This window comes from Ictidomys tridecemlineatus, chromosome 4 (assembly GCF_052094955.1).
Source record: "Ictidomys tridecemlineatus isolate mIctTri1 chromosome 4, mIctTri1.hap1, whole genome shotgun sequence".
NCBI classification, from domain to species: domain Eukaryota; kingdom Metazoa; phylum Chordata; class Mammalia; order Rodentia; family Sciuridae; genus Ictidomys; species Ictidomys tridecemlineatus.
In genome coordinates, this window is record NC_135480.1 from 107,029,459 (window position 1) to 107,053,789 (window position 24,331).

At 35.3% G+C, this 24,331-nt stretch overlaps 2 protein-coding genes across 2 annotated transcripts; both read left to right on the forward strand.

The window, feature by feature from the left end:
- Nucleotides 1-6,114: 6,114 nt before the first annotated feature.
- Nucleotides 6,115-7,056, forward strand: LOC101970878 (olfactory receptor 8G50). Its single transcript, XM_005339547.2, has one exon. It carries the CDS (start codon nucleotides 6,121-6,123, stop codon nucleotides 7,054-7,056), a length of 936 nt encoding a protein of 311 aa, XP_005339604.1. The 5' UTR covers nucleotides 6,115-6,120.
- A 13,777-nt stretch (nucleotides 7,057-20,833) lies between these two features.
- On the forward strand, nucleotides 20,834-21,766 carry LOC101971172 (olfactory receptor 8G50). Its single transcript, XM_005339548.3, has one exon. It carries the CDS (start codon nucleotides 20,834-20,836, stop codon nucleotides 21,764-21,766), a length of 933 nt encoding a protein of 310 aa, XP_005339605.1.
- The last annotated feature ends 2,565 nt before the right edge of the window (nucleotides 21,767-24,331 follow it).

Below are 24,331 nucleotides of genomic sequence, written 5' to 3' on the forward strand. Positions count from 1 at the left end.
ATTATATGATTTTTGTAAGTGGAAAAGTATGAAATAAAATAGAATGAAAGAATAACTTAAATTTCAAACTTTAGGACACATGTTCATACAAATTCCCCAATGCTCAACAGTAACCTTCCATTTCATGTAACCTGCTTACCATTATCACCTGAATGATTTATTTGTTCATTCCTAGTATGGTCTTATACTTCTTTCAGAAATGTCAAATCATAACTTTATGGGAAACCCCTTTGCATTACTCAGCTTTGTCACTGTGACCAAAAACAAAATACCCAGAGAGAACACCTAGTGGAGGAAAAGGTTTTAGAAATTTAGCCTTTCATTATCAGACTCTGTAGCTCTGGGCCCAAGGTGAGGCAGAACATTGCGGTATAAGGACTTGGTGGAGGAAATCTGTTAAGTTGGTTACCCATGCAGTGTTCAGTTGGGGTCCAAAATAGAGAGAGACGAGTAAAAGTAACAGGCAAAGCACAAATGTATTGAAGATAAAGGTGAAAATAGCACTCTGTAAGGTAGAGCAGAGTGGGCTGAGTGAGGAAAGAGGCTCAGAGCCCAGATGTCTGGGAATTCTTGTCCTATATCCTGAGCTGTGAGGTGTTCTCCTCCCTGTTGGACCTGATTGAAGACCTTGCCCCATTTGCTCCCATTGGTTACCTTATGATACCCGACTAGAATACTGCTCACATTACCCCCATGGTTACATTCGAATACTGAACTTATGACAGAAGTTGCCATGAGCAAGAAGTCCTCGGGGTTGGGAGATGCCATGTTAACGGGACTTAGAGTAAATAGGGACATGATTCAAGTCTCTGCCTTGCACTCTAGCTGGCATTTTTCTTGCACACTTCCTTTGGACATCACATCATGGTGTCCCTGAACTCCTACCTAACAGGTTCATGGCAGCCAGGAACAGTCATGCCTCCAGTGATATACTTCCTCCACCACATTCTACCTGCCTATCATCACTGCCCTGTGCATTAGTCCTTTCAAATTATTAATCCATCAAATGAACTCATCCAGTGAATTGGGCACAGCTCTCATAGTCTAGACATTCCACATCTGACATTTCTGCATCATCCCCCACATACAATTTTTGGGGAATCTAACATATAACAACCTTTATTGACGGCTAAAATAAACTTTATTGTCAACTATAGCACAGCAATTATGAAATTCACTTTTTTCTAATCTTGTTATTTCTACTTATTTCCTAAATTGCTTAGGTTAGCACCTTTCATTTTTAACCCCTTCATTGAGATATTCCATAAAGTGCCAAAGATTTCTCACTTTAAATGTAGTCTTCATATGTTCTCTTGAGTTCACCTAAGTATGATACATTGGTCTCTATTTTCGCCTACATAACTGTGCCCATAAAATTAATAAGACCTATAAAGAACAACACAGACCTATAAAGAACAACATTCACTAATAATTACAACTAATTAGCTATTTCTCCAAGCCTCAAGTAAGCGGAAGAGGATTGATATCATAATTTTAAATATTTCAGAAATTGTGTTCACATAAAAATTTGTTTTCAAGATCTCCTAGAACCATATCTAGGAGGCTTTAATTTCTTGAGCTTAATGCAATCATTGCTATTTCTTCAACCCAGAGAGACTATTACACACAAGGGAGTTAGTGAGAGTTTCATACAAAATAACAAAAAAGGAAATTGTAATTGCTCTTACATCCCAACAGCTCATCTCTGGTGAAAGTAAATCTTGAGGGAGCTTCCACCTATATATTGTTATGATACCTCATGTGTCTCAAATCTCTAGATAAAAATGACATCATTTTGGTGAGTGTCTTAGGTAGTATTATGAAGAAGCTACAAGAGAAAATCATAGGATTTGATTTACAATATGCAATCAACTACTCAGGAACAGATCTGCATCATGATCCCCTAAGTGAATGAGCACAAGAAGTCCGTTTTGAACTACTTCCATCAACATCACCAAGAGCTATTGCCCTCAGAGTCACTTGGTCTTAAACTGACATGAGACTCAGACCCACGTTTCCAAACAGAGAAACAGTGAGTACTTCAATTCCAAGTGTCCTAGAAACTCTCCATCTCAGGTTGAAGCACCTTCACGAAGTTGAAATTCCTCACTATATTCCAGTGGTTTCTTACAGATTATTCATCTTTTCTGTGTCATATCAGAAAGCAGAGAATTATCTTTTACACAATCCATCTCATACTGCTTCCAGGTATGTTCAGTGGCTGGAGGGATTTGGATGTTAAGACAAAGTGTATCTCATTGATTATAGCTCTTCCTCTCATTTATTTGTTATAGTCTGATCCTAATTTTTGTTACTAATCATATGGATCCTAGGTGTAATTATCTTGATTTCAATCTTGAGTATTTCTTGGTAATTACAATTTATTAAACACCATCGTAAAATAGAGTACCCCAAATTAAGCACAGTTCACCGGATGCAATTATCTTATATCTATCACTACCCTTGTTTTGGGTACTCTGTTACTTTTTAATAAACCCTTTGGAATGATCAGTATTTTTAGGGGCTTTTTTTCTGGATGTTTTGAAAATGAAAAACTGTTAGGCTTCTCAACTTTAATTATTGTTCAGATTCACAATACATTTCCACATTCAGATGATGCTTAAAAAGACTTCCTTGATGCTATTCTGGGCTAGCACTGCAATATCTGTGTCCCTATGTGACAAGCCCAATTCTCATAGTCATCTATGTGTCCAGTCTGCAGCCACCCTGCCCTCTTTTGAATGCAACATTCTGAAGGACAGACATTGTACATTACATGGTTCTTCAGTCTGAATGTCACAATGAAACTTTTGCTTCTCACAAAAGCTAAATTTGCTTTACTAAAAGTAAAAATCCCAACAGTATCTTCTGAAATCATTAATACCATATGAATTTTGATTACTATTTAGTTTAAACTTCACAGTGTTTTTGTGTAGTGCCAGGCAAGTTAATTGATAAAATCCTTTTCTCAAGACTATATTAAAAGTCCTATGAAATAGTAACCAAAGATTTTCACTTTAAGTGTAGTCTTCATATATCCTCTGAGTTCCCCTAAGTATGATACATTGGTCTCATATATTACTCGGCTTTAAAGAAGAGTGAAATTATGGTATTTGCCAGTAAATGGTTGGATTTGGAGAATATCATTAAATTTGTTTCAATTAGTTATACATGGCAGTTGAATGCATTTATGGACTTTGATATATCATACATAGATGGGATATAATTTCACCTACATAACTGTGTCATATCCATAAAATTAATAAGATTTATCAGTTTAAAAAAATCAGGATAATGAGAAGTATCATTATGTTACAATATCAACTTAGTAAAAACCTAATGAATCACAAATTTGGGGTATAACTGAGCAGTTTTTTGGTGGTTCTGAATCATCACTGCTTTCTTTTATTAGAATTCAAAGCCATTTTCTTCCCAAAGGATTCTGTCCACTTGATACAACATGTATGAACCTAGTGGATGCTATGCCAAATGAAATGTCAGTTACAAAAGAACAAATATTGAGTGATTTCACTTATATCAGGTATTCATAACAGTAAAACTTATGGAAGCAGAGGTACAATAATGGTAACCAGAGACTCAGAGGTGGGTGAAACGGGGACTAGTTATTCAATAATTAATAATCATCAGTTATGTTAGATGAGCAAGACCTAAAGATGTTCAACAGAGTATGGTATCTATAGCTAAAATTATGGTATTTTGCATTTCCCAATCAAAGGATGTTAAACCTCATAAGTATTTTTACCACAAACAACAACAATAACAGCAAAAAAAAAAAAAAAAAAAAAAAACAAGAACAAACTAACAAAAAATACAAAGTGACACAGGATATTTGGCAAGGTGATAGATATGATAATTACCATGATTATGGTGATAGTGTTATTAGTACATGGCTATGTCCATACAGATCAAATTACATTCATTAAATATAGACAGTTACTTTCATAACAATTCTACCTCAATTAACTGTTAAGAAACAGAGAAATCTTTTCTCCTTTAAGCTATTTTGGTGTTTTGCTTTTGGTTCATTCATTTCTAAGATGGTTCAGGCAAATGGAGGCTAAGACTACTCATGCAACACAGTTTACTTGGGAATGTCCCACAAAGGTCCAAGGCTTTAAACCACCCAAGGTATTAGCAGAGCAGGACAGGAAGCAGTAGGAATGAAGAGCATGTGTCCAAGTCAGACATCAGGGGCAAACTCTTGCCCAGGGACCAGAGACCAAAACCTGCAGTCAAAATTATAATGATTGGGAAACAGGTAATGGAACTGCTTGCTGTGTTGGTGGTTAGCATACAGTGGGGTGCTTTGTGAGAAAACAGGAACACAGAAAAAAGTTGGATTATGGAAAGATATATCTTTCTTCATTTCATGCTACTGTACCAGGGACTGAGAAATGGATAATGATCAAAGGTCTGGGAAGTCCAAGATTGAGGGATCACATTGGTGAGTGTTTTTATGTTGTATTCTCTTATGGTAGAATGATCAAGGACAAAGGAACACACACAGGAAAGAGAGAGAAGAGGCTGAATGTAGAAACTCACAACTGTGATAACTAACTCACTCTCTTTTATTTTTATTTTTTTAATTTAATTTGTTTTAATTAGTTATACATGACAGTAGAATACATTTATGGACTTTGATATACATACATGGAAAATAATTTCTCATATTTTTGAGTGTACATGTTGTCAAATCATATTGGTCATGAAGTCACATATGTACATACAGTAATAATGTCTGTTTTATTCTACTATCTTTTGTATCCCCGCATACCCTCCCCTTCCCTCACATCAGTTTTCTCTACCTAGTCTAATGTAATGCTATTCTTCCCTAGTGGCCCCCACATTATTGTGAATTAGCATCTGTATATTATAAAAAACATTCAGACTTTGGTTTTGTGGGATTGGCTATTTCCTTTAGCATGTTATTCTCCAACTCCAACCATACTGCTTTGATTATCTCATTCCTTGCATTTACATAAAGGTTTTTTAAATCAGCCTGTCTACATCTGAGAAAAACAATCCTGGAATTTGATAAGACTTGTACTACATTTGTAGATAAATTTGGGTATTTTTACCATTTACCCTAGGATGAGGGTTTTTGTTTTGTTTTGTTTTTGTACCGTGGGATTGAATCCAAGGGCACTTAACCACTGAACTACATCCCAGACCTTTTTACTTTTTATTGTGAGATAAGGTCTTGTTAAGTTACTTAGGGCCTCACTAAGTTTCTAGAGCTGGCTTTGAACTTGTGATCCTCCTGCCTCAGTCTCCTGAGTCCCTGGGATTACAGGCATGTGCCACAAATACTAGCTAGTTTGAGTCTTTTCATTCATGAACATGGAATTTTTCCTTTTATGAATGGCTTCAATTCCATTTGACATTACATAGTAATTTTGTGTGCAATGTCTTCCATAAAATATATATATTTTATATTTTATGTTATTACAAATCCATATTTTATTGTTCAATAAAAGTTTGTAGAAATACAATTGACTTTTTATATTGGTCTTATATGCTACCACCATGTTAGAATTTTCATTATTTTAAAGGTCCTTTATGCAAAATCTATGCAATTTTTCACCTTGAATATTATGCCACTAACAAATGTGCAAATGGAGAGAGTAATACTTCTTGTTTTACAATCTGGGTGTCCTTTAATTTAATTTTATTTCTTTCCTAATTGCCCTGGCAAGAAATTCTAGCAGTGCAGAGAGTGGACATCTTGTCTTGTTCATTATCTTAGAGGCAAAGACTTTTTGTCTTACACCAACGTGACTATGCGTTTCTTGTGAATGCTTCGGATACCTTATTTTATTTTGTTATTTATCAGAGTAGTTTTGTGGGAGTTCAGGGACTGGGTAATACTAATATCAAATCTTAAAGCAAAGACTACAAATAGGGACAGTTCTGATATTAATTTACATGTCACATATTCCTGTGATCCTACTGTCCTTGACTGCTAAAAGTGCATGATCAGGAAAGAAATGGAGACAACTGTCTGCAAAGACTTGAACTTTGTTTCTCACAAAGTGATTGGATAACAGATGCCTTGTTCATAATTTTTCTTCTCTTCATACTTAGGATTCTCAGGAGAAAATGGCAGAGGGAAATCATTCTACAGTGATTGAGTTCATCCTGGTTGGATTAACAGACAAACCAGAGCTCCAGATGCCCCTCTTCCTCCTTTTCCTAGGAGTCTATGTGTTCACAGTGGTGGGGAACCTGGGCATGATCACACTGATTGGGCTCAGCTCTCATTTGCACACTCCCATGTACTATCTCCTTAGCAGTCTCTCCTTCATTGACCTCTGCCAATCCACTGTCATTACCCCTAAAATGCTGGTGAACTTTGTGATAGAGAAAAACACCATCTCCTATTCTGAATGCATGACTCAGCTCTACTTCTTCACTATTTTTGCAATTGCAGAGTGTCACATGTTGTCTGTAATGGCATATGACCGCTATGTTGCTATCTGTAACCCCATGCTTTACAATGTTACCATGTCTAATCAAGTCTGTTCCTGGATGGTAGTTGGGGTGTATAGCGTGGGCTTGATTGGTGCCTCAGCTCACACTGTTTGCATGCTAAGGGTGCTTTTCTGTAAGGATAATATAATAAACCATTATTTCTGTGATCTTTTTCCACTACTGGAGCTCTCCTGCTCCAGTACATTTATAAATGAAGTAATAGGTCTGTGCTTAAGTGCATTTAATATCTTTGTTCCAACCCTGACAATCCTTAGCTCCTACATCTTCATCATAGCCAGCATCCTACGCATTCGCTCCACTGAGGGCAGAGCCAAAGCCTTTAGCACATGCAGCTCCCACATCTCAGCTGTTGCTCTCTTCTTTGGTTCTCTAGCATTCATGTACTTACAACCATCATCAGTCAACTCCATGGACCAAGGAAAAGTGTCCTCCGTGTTTTACACTATTATTGTGCCCATGCTGAACCCTCTTATATATAGCCTAAGGAATAAAGATGTCAAAAATGCTCTATATAAGCTCTTTGGAAAAAGAAATTTCCCATAAAGACAGGATTTTGCTTAGGAAATAAGGAAGTTTGGTAAGGAAATAGTGCATTGGGAATAATAAATATCCACAAGTCATCAGATTGCTTCTAGTAGATGATTATTTGTAAGAAAGGTACCAATGGTAAGACTGGATTCACAAGATTTGAACATGAATTGCAGCACCATGCTAGGATGCCCAGAGTCCATTTACCTAGCATGACCTGGATTATATCTAAATATTTTGAAGTTTTTTCAACATCATCCAGATGGTTGATTATATTTTACATGTTTGGAAGATGAGTCTTTATGGGCCATATTCACTTTCTTAATTCAGAGAATAAATATATGTCATCATTAACCTTTGGTATTTCCATTGATTTGTGTACCTGGCCTTTTAAACTATTAGTAAATATTTTTGAAATTTTGATCTTTAAAATAAATCATTCTAATATTTGAATTATTAAAAATATAATTCCTAATACTTATGAAGTTTGTAGAACTACATTAAGGAATATGGAGGCATATAATTGGTAATAAAATAATTTCGACCTAGAAAAAAGGTATCACAGGGCAAGATATTGCCAACAATATACAAGATTGGAAATACCATGGTTTTTTTGACATGTATTTATGCAACTTCCTTTACTGCACAGTATCAGGACTGTGCTACCTCTTCTTTTTCATGATAATTCCATACTTGTTTTTACTAATCCCCCCATATCATGTTTTATTCCACTATTATTATATAATTTCTGATTATTTGTCTCATCTAACTTATAAAAACACTGCATATTTTTCCTTCACAGGTGTGACATAAACACTTCAATGTCATGTCAATTTAAGTCACCCTATAAAGCCAAAAGTACAATGAGAGAGAGGAGGTTATGCACTTATTGAAAACTAGGAGAAAATCCTGCATTTTCCATGTACTAATCAGTTTCCATGTACTTCATGCCCTGTTATTTTCCTACCAACAAATCCTTACGTATGCACATATATCCATACATAAGTGTATATATATGTGATTCCTATTGTGTATATGGTATTGTGTACTGCATATATTTGTGTATATATTGGGTATATCTTGTTTAGCTATGTTTTATAAGGTTTATGTGTATGTAATTTTGATTGTATTGCTGTAGATATTAAACAATCAACAAATAGTATATTTTACATATTGTTGAGTAACTGATAAATTTAACTTTATTAAATTTTACCTTTCCCAGCATTTATGTATGCACTTATACTGTTAAACATGTTTAAAAGAATAAAAATAACTGAAATTACTATAGTAATTTTGCTGAATATCATGCATTTAAAATAGTAACATTACTATCTGATAGATTCCATGGAAGATCTACCACACACACAAAAAGTAGTTTGTCTTTCATTGCTCTGACACAAACACACATTATTTCCAAAACAAAAGAATTCCTCTTACAATGAGTTTTTTTCAGAGTTATTTGGGATGTCACAGAAACAAATGTTAGGTAAAATCATGCATTACCTTCTGTATTAGTTTGGATTACCTTTGGTTGTGCATTATACAAACATGCACACACACACACACACACACACACACACACACACACACGGTTGCTTTAAGCCAGTAAATGATTCAGGGTTAGTTCCATGACTCATCATAGATGTAAGCTTATTTTAAAATATTGTTCTATACCATTTCTTGTAGTATCCATCTGTGTTCTCAATGTCTCCAGATCCATCCTTCATATTCACCAACTGACCATCAGACAAAAACATGTGGACAGAGAAGGGAATGTCTCCTGATCTGTAGAGCACTGACAGATTCCTCAATCTGAATCTCTTTGAAAAGGTCGAACTGACATAGATAAATATAGTGACAAAAACATCATGAATATGTAGATTGCAGTGTGTCAAACTTAAAACTCGGAATGTTTATTATTAAGGAAAAAAAGAAGAACGAACACCAGAAATAACTGTCATCTGTGTTATATAATACTTGTATCAAGACATAAATGACTCACTTTTGTTCTTTCAAGGGTTTAACATTTGGATATAGCATTGCATCTAACAGGAAAAATGGTATTACTTGTGATTCAAATGCAATGTACAAAGGAGTAAAAGAATTCTACAAGGAAAACGATAGAGCACTGAAGAAAGAAATTGAATAAAACCTCAGAAAATAAAAGACTTTCCCTCAATGTTTATGAATAAGTAGAATTAATATTGTTAAAATGAGCATACTACCAAAAACTACATATAGATTCAATGCAATCTTCATCAAAATACCAATGACACTTTTGTAAAAATAGAACTAGAAACAACAATACTGAAATTTATTCAGAAGAATAAAAGATACAAAATAGTGAAAGCAATTCTAAGCAAAAACAAAAACTGTTTAAGGTATCAGAATAAATGACTTCAAATTGTATTGCAGCACTAGAGCAAGAGGAGGCTGCATGGCACTGACCTAAGAACAGACACATAGATAAATGGAACAGAATAGAAGACACAGAGACAGACCCTCACAGATGTAAGCATCAATCCTGGACAAAAGGGCAAAACACATGCCCATGAAGAAAAGACAGTCTTTTTAATAATGAGTATTGAAAAAATTGGTTTTCATATGTAGAAGGAAGAAACTAAATATCCATCTTTCACCCTACACAAAAATCAACTCAAAATGGTAAACAAACAAACAAACAAACAAAAATACCTAGAAATTAGAACAGAAACTTTGTTACTATTAGAAGAAAATGTGGGGTCAACACTCCAAAGTACAGGTGCCGGCAATGAATTTCTTAATAGGACCTCTAAAGATCAGGAAATGGTGCCAAGAATTATTAAATGTGATGCTATGAAATTCAAAAACTTCTGCATGGAAAAGGAATCAATCATGAATATTAAAAGACAATATACAGAATGGGAGAAACTCTTTGCTAGCTATTCTCTTCCAGAGGATTAATATCCAGAATATATTAAAAACTCAAGAAACTTAACACTGGAAAAAACAAATAAACCAATAAATAAATGGACAACTGAACTAAGCAGAAATTTCTACAAAGAAATACAAATAGCTAATAAATGCATGAAAGAATTTTAACATCTTTAACTATTATGGAATTGCAATTCAAAACTACCCTGAGATTTCATATCACTCCAGTTAGAATGGCAATCATCAATCCAAAAAAAAAACATGCTGGTGAATATGGGGAGAAAAGATCAGTTATACATTGTTAGTGGGATTTTAAATTAGTGCAACCATTGTGGAAAGCAGTATGGGCTTCCTCCAAATAATAGGGATATGGTTTGTAATAGGTGTCCCCCCAAAGTTTATGTGTAAAACAATGAAAGAAAGTTTAGAGATAAAATGATTAGGGTATGAGAACCTTAAACAATTAGTGCATCAATAGGGTTTATGATCAGTGATTGTAGCCAGGTAAACTGTGGCTACAGGAGGTGGGTCATTGTGGGCATGCCTTTTAGGTGTATATTTTGGGAGCTGAGCTTAGTCTCTCTCTCTCTGCTTCCTGGTCATGTCCCAGCTGCTTTCCCCACCACACACTTTCACCATGATGTTCTGCCTCACCTCAAGCCCCAATGAATGTAGCCTGTTGTCTATGGACTGAGACCTCTGAAACTGTCAGCCCCCAATAAACTTTTACTCCTTTAATTGTTCTTGTCAGGTCTTTTGGTTACAGCAGTGAAAAAGCTGACTAAAACAACTAGTAATGTGATCACCATATGATGCAGCTAGACCACACCTCCACATTTACTTAAAGTATTAAAGTTATTATACAATAGTGATATATGTATGATCATGTTTATAGCAGCACATTTCACAATAGTTAAATAATGGAACCAAATTAAAAGTCTATCAACAGATTAATGGATAAGGATAATGTATATATACACAAAAGAGCTTAACTCAGTCATAGAAATGAAATGATGTGATATGCAGAAAAAATGCATGGAATTTGAGAAAATAATACTCATAATAAGTCAATCTCAGAAAGTCAAGAATTATATTTTCTCTCATATGGGGAAGCTAGAGAGGGAAAAAAAGTGTGGGAGTGCCTCTCATGAAAATAGTAAGGATACCAAAAATATAAAGGAGTGGGGCTATAGGGAGGAAGGAGACTAAGGAAAGTAAAAATGCTGAAAAATGTTGGTTAAATTATATTGTTATATCATGTGCATGTATAAACATGTAACAACAAATCTCACCATTATGTATAATTATAATGTACCAATTAAAACTATGGAAAAAATGAAATGTGTAATGCATGTATAAAATACAGATTTTTAACATCTATTAAAATCTACAAGAAAGGCGTATGTCATGCTGGGCAGAAGAGTCTATATACCATCTCTACAATGCTGTGTTTATTCCTCTTGTCTTGTATTCATTCTCACAGCCAACCTGAATGGCTTCCTGACTCTATTCTGTTTGTCCAAATTTTATGCACATTTCAATGACAAAGATAACAGTTTAATTCTCACGCATTTGTCATCCCTCCAAGTAATAACTGGGTGTACCTCTGGTTCATCACATCTACTATAAAGATGTATCCATAGTAAACATCTACTGTAAAGATGTTTACTATTAATGATTGCATGTGGACTGTACTTAAAGAAATAGCCAAATTCCTTTTTTTTTTTTCACTTCTGGGGATCAAACCCAGGGCTTCATGGCTGCTAGATAATCCCTGTACCACTGAGCCATATCTACAGCCTTGGAAATAGCCAAATTCTTGAGAATAAAAATTGTATATTGTTTTGCATCTTATTTTTATTTCTAAGGCTGGATCATTATTGATGAGCAATATTTTTATGGGACTTTCAATTATGTTATTAAGTTTTTGCCCTATTAAAAAAATGGTAGAGAGGGAAGGGGAGGGGGGATAGTAGGGGATAGGAAATGTAGCAGAATACAAGAGTCATTAATATGATATTATGTAAAAATGTGGATGTGTAACCGATGTGATTCTGCAACTTGTATTTGGGGTAAAAAATTGGGAGTTCATAACCCACTAGAATCAAATGTATGGAAGATGATATGTCATGAGCTTTGTAATGTTTTGAACAACCAATAAAAAAAAAATGGTAGAGAATTGCAATTTCCAAAATACCTTTAAACATCCAACTAAAGGCCCATATCTAACAAAAGTTGAAGCATTCCAGTTAACTTTAACGAAAAAAATTGATTGCAATCATTGTCTTAAAATTATATAACATTTAATAAATAACATTAAATGTAATTTTACTCCCAATATCTTTACCATGAAAAGAGTGACTATAATATATATTTTTCATTATTATTAAAAAATTTAATTTTTCTTTATAAAGAAAATGTCCTCATCTCTTCTTTTTAGTCTTGTTAATTATTCCTCACTGGTCTTTGTCTTTTTTTTTTTTCCAGGTGTGGGGTACCAGGGATTGAACTCAGGGGCACCTGATCCCTGAGCCACATCCCCAGACCTATTTTGTATTTTTTTTAGAGATAGGGTCTCACTGAATTGCTTAGAGCCTCATTGTTGTTGAGGCTGGCTTTAAATTTATTTTCCTTCTGCCTCAGCCTCCTAGATGCTAGGATTACAGGCATGCACCACCACACTCAGTGAGATCTCTGTTAATATAAAACATACTTTAGCATACAAATTTAATGAGAACAAATTTTTATTAAGACTCAAGTTAAAAAATTCCAAGAACTCGTGTTTTGTGATTATGATGTACTAAACACAGATATAAAAGGTCAATAAAAAATTAAAAATTTTAACTCTTACAATAATTGGTTACTTCCCTACTTATATATATTTTTCTTTTCAAGAAATATCTTTAAAAAATTCCTTCAGTGTATGTCTAGAAATTTTTCTGAAATTTTAAATTTTAAAATGTCTTGGAATAAAATTTATTCATTCTTCGTTTTAATCCATACCAAAAATATATGTAGAAGAAAAGTTCGTCTTTTAAAAAATGCTGCTGAATATCTATATGCAGAAGAAGAAAATTAGATCTGTACTTCTCAACCTGCACAAAAGTGCAATTGAATTAAGAATGTGAAATAGTACAATTGCTAAAAGAAAACATAGGGTCAACATACCACCATATTTGCACAGGCACTGACTTCAATAACAAGACACAAAGCTCAAGAAGAAAAAAAAAAGAAAGAATACATAATTAGAATGACATCAAATTAAAAAGTTACATAGCAAATAATAAGGACCATGAAGAGAGAGCTACAGAATGGGAGAAAATGTTTGCCAGCTACTCTTCTGACATTTAATGAATATTAAGAATATATAAAGAACACAAGATTAACACAGCCCCCCAAAAAATCCACAAAGAAGCCAATCAAGAAATAGCTAAACAGACATTTCTCAAAGAAGAAACACAAATGGCCAATGCCTATATGGAAAGAATATTCAACATCCCTAGCAATCAAGGAAATGAAAATTAAAAAAAAAACACATAGACTTTATTTCACTCCAGTTGGATCAAGAATATAAATAATAATAAATTCTGGAAATGATGTGAGGGAAATGTATACTCATACATACATTATTGATGGGACTAAATATTAGTACACTCTGAAAACAGTGTGAAGATTTAACTAGGAATGGAAACCACCACATGGCTCAGCAATCCCATTTCTTTGTATTTATCCCAAAGAACTAAAATCAGCACACTCTAGTGATACAACTACGCAAATATTTTGAACAAGGCAGCTATAGCTCAGATATGTAATCTGTCCAGGTGCCAATGAATAGAGTAATAGATTAAGATGCCGTATATACACAATAGAGTATTACTCAAGCATAAAGAATAAAATTATGGCATTTTTCTGGTAACTGGATGGAAATGGAGAACATCACGCTGCATGAAATAAGCTCATCTCAGAAAATTAAGGGTCAAGTATTTTCTCTCATATGCAGAAGCTAAAGAAAAGTAATAGAAAAAGTTAGGGGTTGAATATCAAAAAGGAAAAGGGAATATCTCTGGAGTAGAAGAAGGAAATTGAGAGGGAAGAAGGAGAGATGGCAAAGGGGAGGAAATGCGGAATGAATTTGACAAGTCTACGTTATGTGCATGTATAAATATACCACAGTGAGTTCAACTCTTATGCGTATGCATAAAGTGCCAATATAAATAAATAAATAAGGAAAATGAAGACCAGTAGAGTAAAAGAAAGGTATCAGAGGAGGGTAGAGGGAAGGGGAAGAAAGTAAAGAGAACCAAAGGAAAGAGAAGAGAATGGGGCATCAGAAATTGAAATGGAGTAAATTGAACTCTATGCATGAATGATTATGTCAAAATGAATAATATACCAATAAAAGCAAAAAAAATCTAACTAAATAGATAAAATAAAATAGAGCATTGATAATATCTTGAAAATATAATGGGGAAAGGGAAATTCTAATTGTCAGTTTTCCCCAGAGTTCATTCTTGTGAGATGAGATTCCAGAGGGATGTCATTATCATTGTTTGTTCTCGTTTATCCCCTTATATCCAGCATAAAAAATCATCACATCAGCCCAGCTTTGCAGAGGCAAATGGCTTTGGGCATCAGCTTCAGCAGAGATCAAGATTAGTGATTCACAGGACACCTTTGGTATGTCACCTCCTCACATGATCAAAGTCATTTTCCTCCAGTGCGATACAGAAGAAAAACTATAGAGCATTGGCCTGCTGAAAAGAAGGAGGGGTATGTCTGAATTCCAGACCATGACTTTTAAAATCTTAGAGCATTCTGCTGCAGTGTTAGCATCGCCTAAATGTTAATATAGATGCAGGTGTCTATTTATCTGTCTCCCCTTGTCCTCACTCTCAGAGCCACACTCCCTGGTGAGCACAGGTTCCCTAATCATCTCCCTGTTCTTTGCAGTATGAAATTAAGGCAGATACTTATTTTGTTTGCTCATTTCTACTCAGGCAATTCATGGGCTTTGTTCTTTCATTTTGAACCTATATTAACTCATCTCTAAGCTTCTTGTAACCATTTTATTAAATCACATTTATATTGAGACTCGCTATATACAAGGCACTGTGCCAGCCTTGTCATGAATTTACAATTAGGTGCAGATGAAAAACTGGTAAATTAGTGATAGATAATTCCAACTAGTACATGCTACATCAAGGCAAAAATAACATGCTCATGGACACACAGAATTTGGTCTTATTACTGTGATGTCACTATTATAGAAAGGGCTTTAACTGTTAAATAGGATTACACAAAATAATGTGATAGAAGTAAAGAGAAACAAAAGAAATTCTGCATTACATCTGAGGGCATACATGGTTCCTTTCATGTAATAGGCCTGTCATGTGACATATATTGGGAAATAGAAGAAGGAAATTTTTGTTTGTTTAATTCAGAAGCCTTCATAGACACCCATCATGGTCTAGATCCATGTTAGCAGTGACCAGTAGCACTTGCTCGTTCAAGGTTTTTGCCACAGTTGCTAGTTAGCTTCCTTGTCCCCTTCTAAGCTCTATTATTCAGAACAGAGGATATTCTTTATTCATCTATCTTGAACACCCACACATAGTCAACTTTTTGCTTATCAATGTTAATCATTTTTTTGTGGGGGGGTACTGGGAATTGAACTCAAGGGCATTCAACCACTGAGTCACATCCCCAGCCCTATTGTGTATTTTATTTACAGACAGGGTCTCACAGAGTTGCCTGATACCTCACTGTTGCTGAGGCTAGCTTTAAAATTGTGATCCTCTTGTCTTAGCTTTCCAAGCTGCTGGGAATACAGGTGTGCTCCACAGTGCCAGGATAATCTTCCTTTAGTGTAAGTCTACATTTACCCCTTAAAAGTATCTTCTTGAAGCATTATCCCCAATATAAATCTTCATTACTATTATCTGTGATTTCATAATAATTTATTGATGGCATCATCCAAATTCCAAGACATTGAAGCACAGAGGTACTGTTAGCAAATCAGAACAGTAGGAATGAAGAGCATGTGTCAGAGTCAGACTTCAGAGGGAGCTGGTCACATGAAATGGGTCAGAGTCCCAAGCATTTTGGCAGAGTTACAATGACTGAGCAATAGATAATAATGGAGCTTCTGTGATGGAGATTGGCATTTCATGGGACAGTCTTGTGAGAGGCCAAGGACAAAGAAAAAGTCATCAGCTAGAAAATTGTAAAGAGTAGGAACTATGAGAGAATATGTTTCTTTGTTTGTTTTGTGTTTCTGTAGCAAAGTACCATTCACTGGATTATGTATAATGAACAGAAATTTATCTGTCTTACTATACTATACTAGTAAGTATAGTAAGTTTAAGGTCAAAGGAGGCATCTGATGAAGGCCTTCTTGCTGCATCCTATGGTAGAATAATCAAGGACAAAAGAGGACACACATGAGACAGAGGAAAGGGGGCAAACTAGTTCTTATATTAGGAACCCACACCTCTTATGATTAGCCCATTTTCAGAACACCACTTATCCAGTCACCTCATGACTTAATCTCTTCTTAAGGTCCCAGTTCTCAATACTGTTGCACTGGGGATCAAGTTTGCAAGGTATGAACTCTGGAGGACACATTCAAACCATAGCACTATGGAAGTTCAGCTTCAGGAAAAGTAGAGAGATGTGCTGAAATAAATAACAGCTTTTATAAGAGGTAAGTAGGAATCTCCCAGGTCTGCGTGTACAATATCAGCAACATTTTGGCTTGATCATGAGTTAACAATTCTACTGGAGACATGCTTCAGCTTTTCTAGTGAAGTATAAAATTGGCCCAGAATTAGGGATAGTTGTCCTCTGCAAGTGGTGGCCTGTGGAGAGTCAGAAGAAAGCAGGTGTCAAGAAGCAAATTGCTAGGTCCCTACTCAAATCTATTGGAGATTTTCTCACAATACTTCTAGGTGCTGTAATTCAGTCTTCTATAATTATTTTTATTTATTTTACCATTTGATGATATTTTTCTCTGATGAAGTCATAGAAAGAACATTATAAATTAAGTATATGTCTGCATTATTATATCTATCAGTTTTTAATAGAAATTAGAAATGCCTAAGTTTTCCTTGAAGATGTATTGGAGAGAAAATTTCCCATGATATCAGAAAATTACTACAGTTTTTGAGGCCAACTAGGACATTTTTTTTCATATGTGCAAAATAAAATTACCATATTGTTTTGGAGAAAAGTATAGTGAACATATTTTACTCAATTTCAGAATATACCAGACCTAAAGTAGATGAGGAGACTTATAGGGTGACGTTCATCAGGACATTGTGATGGAATGTTTTGTGTCCATGATGATGGTGGCGAATATGATGATGTTAATTTGTTACCAGGAACAGAACCCTGGGGTATTTAAACATTGAGTCACATCCCCAGCCCATTTTTATTTTTATTTTTTATTTTTAATTTAGAGACAGTGTCTTGCTAAGTTGCTTAAGACCTTGCTAAGTTGCTGAGTCAGATTTTGAATTTGCCATCCCCCTGCCTTAGCTACCCAAGCTGCTGGGATCACAGGCCTAAGCACCTAGCTAGATGGTGTTATTATTTTCTTGTTTTAATTTTATAATACATTTTTAAATATAAAATATAAGTAACATTGTATAATTTATTTTTTATGTATGCATTTCAGTTTTTTAGCATATTTTTGAAGTCTACAACCATCACTGTGTTCTAATGTAGAATGTTTTCATCAGCACCCAAAATAAAGCCCTATCCTCATGAGCAATCCCACCCTAATATCTCCCTTCCCACAGTCTCCTCCAGACTCTAAGCTTGCTTTCTGTATATATTTCTCGGTTGTGGACCCATCCTATAAATAGAATAATACAATGTATGGTGTCTGGTTTCTTTCACTTAGCATGTTTCAGGTTCCTTCATGATTTGACATATCTTAGTTCTTCATTCCATTTTATCGAAGAATAATATTCTATCATATGGGCATCCCTCATTCTGCTTGTTCATTCCTCACTGGATGCACATGTGGGTGCTTCTAATCTTTTGGCTCTTAAAAGTACAATTACTCTGGGCATACACATGCAAACTTTTGTGTGTATTTTTTTTTTGAATTCTGGTATCCACCAGCCATGAAATTGCTGGGCTATGAGGTAATCCTATGCTTCATAATTTGAAGAACCAATAAACTGTTTGCCTAAAAGTTTGTATATTGCACAGTTCAATCAGCAATTGATGAGGGTTCCAATGCTGTCACATTCTTGTCAACCCTTATACTTATCTGCCTTGTTGGTTATAGACTTTCTGATAGATGTGAAATGTTTTCTCACTATGGGTATGATTTTAATTTCCTTAATAAATGATGAATGATGACTAACATATTTTCAGGGGCTTATTGGTCATTTGTATATCTCAAATAGAAGAATGTTTATTGGAATCCTCTCACATATTTCCAACTGGGCCATTTGTCCTTTTCATTGTTAAATTGTTAAAGTTCTTTAAAAATTAATTAAAATTTGTTTTAATTAGTTATACATGACCATATGATGCATTTATGCTCTTTGAAATATCATACATAGATATATACTGACCACAAATACTTCCCTGCTGTTACTAGTATCCAGCAAAACTACTATTAATTGAAACTACTTTCCATTATAGTGTGTTATTATAGAAATACTATAGATATTTTTTTAAAGGAAAGTAACATGTGACTTCCATTAAGCATATAACTGAAAATTTAGATGAAGATGAAGTTTATTTCTCTCTTTTTCGTTTATAAAGATTAAATACATTATTTGCTCCTTTTAAATATACATGACAGTAGGGTGTATTTTGCTATATTACACATACCTAAAGTGTAAGTTAGGTGGATACTGTTCTTTGAAATACTTTCGTTTTACATTTTTATGGTGTCCAACTTTTTTCTATGGTGGTCTCTGGTTTGGGTATTTTCTCTGAGAAACTGTCATTAAAATTTAGGTCACAAGGATTCAGTCTTTTTCAAAAGTTATTTTTATGTTCTAAGAGCATTTTGTAGTTCATTTATTGTGGATAGTGTGATTTTTAAATAGTTCAAATTAATTTTTATTTTATTTTCTTATTTTGTTCAATACTGATGATTGAACCCAGGGCTTTATGGTGCTAGGCCTGTGTTTTAACAAGGAGCTGCATTCCCCAGCCCAAATTATATCTTTTACGTGTAATTATTATTCTAGTACCATTTGTTCAAAAGAATATAAAAGAATATTTTCCCCACTGAATTGGCATGAAATCCCTATAACAATTCAATTGATCAGAGATGTGTGTTTATTTCTGGATTGTCAATTCTATTCCCTGGACCTCCATGTCTATACTTGAGACAAAAATCACACCATCTAACTTGGTAATAAGCATTCAAATTGCAAAATGTGAGCCCTCCAATTTTGTTCTTCCCTTTCAACATTTTTTTTTTTGTTTGATACTCTGAATCCTTGCATTTTCGTAAGGATTTTATTATCAGCCTTGGTTATGGTTTAGAGAGTAGGTGTCCCTGAAATTTCATGTTTGAGATTATGCAATGGAAGTGAAATGATTGGGTTATGAGAGCCTCCATTAAGTGAATTAATCCCCTGAGTGGCAAGTGAAGGCAGGTAGGTGTGACTAGAGGAGGTAGGTTTTGGGGGTGTGCCTTTGTGTATATATTTTGTATTTTTGAGTGGAATATCTCTGCTTCTGGATCTTCATGTTTTGAGCTGCTTCTCTCCATCGCATTCTTGCATTATGATGTTCAGCCTCACCTCAAGCCCTGAAGAATGGAGCTGGCTGTCTATGGACTAAAGCTGTGAGCACCAAATACACTTTATCCTTTGAAATTGTTCTTGTCAGGTCTTTTAATCACAGTAGTAACAAAGCTGAATACACCAGCCTACCAATGCCCACAAAAAAAAAAAAAAAACCAGTGCTGGGAATTGGAGAGGGATGACACTGAATTTTCAGATTCATCTGGGTAGTACTGATATTTTCACAGACTGAGTCACTTGATTAATGAAATTGGATGTCTTTCCATTTATAGGGATATTTTTGAATTCAAAATCATTTTTTTTAATTTTAAGTGAAATGCATTGCTTTTGATTTTTTAGTTTATTCTTATTTATTTTATTTTATTGTTCATGCTATTTCAAAAGTATTTTTGATTGCTCGGTTCAAGTGTGTAGAAATATAACTGAGTTTTTTGTCTGATAGGCTATTCCACCACCTTGCTTTACTTTTGAATCAGTTCTGGCAGTTGTCTTGGTAGATTTCTTGTGGAATTTTCTATACATAAAATTGTGCATTTTATAAGTATGATAGTGTTACTTCTAGTTTTACAATATAAATTTATTATACATTTTTTTTCATGATTGCCCTAACCTGACCTGTAGTATGGTGTTGAATAAAATCGCAGGTAGTGAACATCTTGTCTTTTTCATTAGGAGAAAAGGCTTTCAGTTTTCCATCATTACGTGTGATCTCAGTGTGTTTTTCTTTAAATGTTACTATTTTTTTCACATAAAAATTTTAAGAATTTGCTCTGCAGAGGACTAGAGAAGATTACACAAAGAATGGAAAATACTCAGAAAACGCAAAGTTACTAAAACAGTTCCTTGTGTGTTCAGAGACTGGGTCCTACCAATTACACATTTTAAAGCCCATAACACACATAAGGATAGTTATATATGATATTTATTAACATGTCAGTTATTTCTGTGATACTAGCATCATTGACAATTGACATAATGGAGAGATGAAAATAAAAGGGAAAACCTGGCTAAAATGACTTTAATTCTGTCTTATATATATCAGGTGTGTCCATACAATAATAACTATTTTTTTCTCTTCCTATTAGAATTCTCAAAAGAAAATGTCAGAAGGAAATTATTCTATCGTAACTGAGTTCATCCTGGCTGGATTAACAGACAAACCAGAGCTCCAGCTGCCCCTCCTTCTCTTCTTTGTAGGAATCTATGTGTTCACAGTGGTAGGGAACCTGGGCATGATCACACTGATTGGACTCAGCTCTCACCTGCACACCCCCATGTACTATCTCCTCAGCAATCTCTCCTTCATTGATCTCTGTCAATCCACTGTGATTGTCCCCAAAATGCTGGTGAGCTTTGTGATGGAGAAAAACACAATCTCCTACCCTGAATGCATGACTCAACTCTACTTTTTCATTGTTTTTGCAATTGCAGAGTGTCACATGTTGTCTGCAATGGCATATGACCGCTATGTCGCCATCTGTAACCCCTTGCTTTACAATGTTACCATGTCTAATCAAGTCTGTTCCTGGATGGTAGTTGGGGTGTATAGTGTGGGCTTGATTTGTGCCACAGTTCACACAACCTGCATGCTAAGAGTGTTTTTCTGTAAGGATGATATTATAAACCATTACTTCTGTGATCTTTTCCCTCTACTAGAGCTCTCCTGCTCTAGTACATTTATAAATGAGGTGGTAGGTCTGTCCTCAAGTGCATTTAATATCTTTTTCCCAACCATGACAATCCTTAGCTCCTACATCTTCATCATAGCCAGCATCCTGCACATTCGCTCTACCCAGGGCAGGTACAAAGCCTTCAGCACCTGCAGCTCCCACGTCTCAGCTGTTGCTCTCTTCTTTGGTTCTCTAGCATTCATGTACCTGCAGCCGTCATCAGTCAGCTCCATGGACCAAGGGAAAGTGTCCTCTGTGTTTTACACTATTATTGTTCCTATGTTAAACCCTCTGATCTACAGCCTGAGGAATAAGGATGTCAAAGTGGCCCTAAGTAAACTCCTTGGAAATAAAAGTTTCTGAAAAAGTATTATTGTTTAGCAAAAATTTATAATTTGTACAGATTTAGTAAGGAAGTAATTCTATAACAATGGATGTCCAGAAGGCATGAGATTGTTTGCTTGAACTTGATTATGTAGAAGAAAGGTGCCAAGGACAGGACTGGATTCACAGCATCAGACACATTGAAGACAGCACCCCACTGGGAAACCCCAGAATCCATCTACCATGAACAACCTGTAGAACATCTAAATATTTGAAAAAGTTCTTCAAAGTCCTCCAAATGTAAAATATTGCTCATATTTTATGTGTTTGAAACATGAGTCTTTTTAGGCACAATTCATTTGTATTAAATCAGGAAATAAATACATATGATCATTATTATTTGTTATTATCAATATTTTATGTACCTGTCCTTCTTAATTAAGTGTCTTGGCAAGTATTTCTGAATTTGTGATCTATAGTAAGTAGCTTTAGGGCTGTGGCTGTGGCTCAGAAGTAGAGTATATGCGTTCCACATGTGGAGTCCTGGGTTTGATCTTCAGCACCACATAAAAATAAATAAGTAAAAAGTATTGTGTCCAACCACAAATAAATGTAAATAAATAAATAAATAGCTTTAACAATTTGGAATATACAAAATATAACCTCTAATTTTTACACAGTGTATAAAACTCTATTAAGGAGTACTGAGTAACATAAAGAGTAATGAGATTATGTCTATTAAGGAAATAATAATAGTGACACCAGTCTTGGATATGAGAAACAGGTTCCACTGGTTTTGGAGACTGAACACTTGGGAAATGCCAAGACAAGTGTAGAAAGCACGTTTTATTTGAGAAAGAAGATAGCAATAGATTTCTCCAAACAGAAGGGGTCCCAAAGCTGGGTGTCCATGGTAGTGGACATGACTTGCTCCTTAATAGACACCAGAACCCCCACCTTCCCTTTTTTTCATGGGTGGTAGCAGGGATTGAACTCAGGTCACTCAACCACTGAACCACATGCCTAGCTCTAGATTGTATTTCATTTAGAGTCAGAGTCTCACTGAGTTGCTTACCACCTCACTTTTGCTGAGGCTGGCTTTCAACTCATGATCCTCTTGCCTCACCCTCCCGAGAAAGCCAGCTGAGCTGTTGGGATTACAAGTGTGCACCCAGCCCACCTTCACTTTTTTCTCTGCATCCTAGCCTAAGGGAAGGAGGGAGCAAGTGCACAGGGGTAATCTTTAGCAACCCATTGAACTGGGAAGTGTAATCCCACAGGTTAGTTGTTTGCCACCCATTATCCTCTCTGTTTGATAACCAGTGATGATGAGTCACCACCCTCTCTCAACTCCCATTATTCTTCATCTACACTGACTACTAGACCTTCACCCCCTGCCTCAGTTTGTTGATGAATATGATGTATCCTATCCCCTCAGGCCAGATGGGGCTGCTTTTTGGCAAAAGAAAACATGTAGGAATTCTGTACATTGGGCTTCTTTAACCACTTGTTCCCACCATCCTTGCTTATCTGTACCCTTACATCCCCCATCAAGCAATTTGGGCCCCTAAATTCTTTTAGGGTATTTGGATGTTGAGTAATTCTGACTACTTCATGCTGAAAAGGGGTGGCATCTAAAGGAAGGAAAACCAAAGTTTATATGATCCATCTGGAGGGGCATGTAGAGTTAAGGGTAGTTAGCATCAGGATAGTGCAGATGTCCATGGTGGTATTGCATGTGTAACTGAATGAAGGGTACACAAGGCAGGAGTTTGGTAAGAAAATAATCAATAAGACAGCAAAGCATACTGTTTAGAAACAATTAGCATGAAACAGTGTTATTGGCTGGTCTCTGGAAACCAGGAGGATGGTAACTCATTGATGCTCAAGTGGGGTCCATATGCCACTGATTTGTGAGTGGAGGCCAGTTAAGGCTTTAGAAACGTTAGCAGAGCTGTTAGAAACATATACACAACATTTGGTTTTTATAATGCCACAAATTTCCCCATAAGATGTAATTAAGCTACTAATGTCATCTGATTTTTAAAAAATACCTTTTTATTGGCATTACCTCTGTGTTGAGCAGGGATCCCTTTATTTCTGTCACTGAGGGTTATATAATCATTCTAGCAAACACAGATTCAGTCTGCCTACAGAGGAAATTATGAATATTTGTAGGTCTTAAATTGACTCAAGAAACAAACAAAGCAACAACAACAACAAAAAACCTCTAACTCTGATAGTCTTTTGAGAGTTATCAGGCACTCCTGTCTAAGAACCCTTCTTCATACCCTCCAGTTTTACTTACTTTTTGTGTGGCTGACACAAACGTACATCTCAAGTTACATTAAAAGAACTAATGTCTTTCCTTTTAAAATGTCTATATATGGTTGTGCTTTGGTTATAATTCTCCTGTCAGTTGATTAAGACCAAGTTGTTCAAATTGATCTTGTTTCTATACACTATTAAAATCAGCTGACATTCATCATTCTTGGTAAGTTAGGAGCAGCTTCTTAGGTTCTCTAGTGCCATATGCCAGGGTAGGTCAAGGTCTTCCTGACCACTTGTGGCTTCCTTTGGAAGAACCAAGGATATTTTCTTTCT

What these genes read in the sequence shown, in the direction of transcription:
- LOC101970878 (XM_005339547.2), top strand. Translation starts at nt 6,121, where the DNA reads ATGGCAGAGGGAAATCATTCTACAGTGATTGAGTTCATCCTGGTTGGA.
- LOC101971172 (XM_005339548.3), top strand. Translation starts at nt 20,834, where the DNA reads ATGTCAGAAGGAAATTATTCTATCGTAACTGAGTTCATCCTGGCTGGA.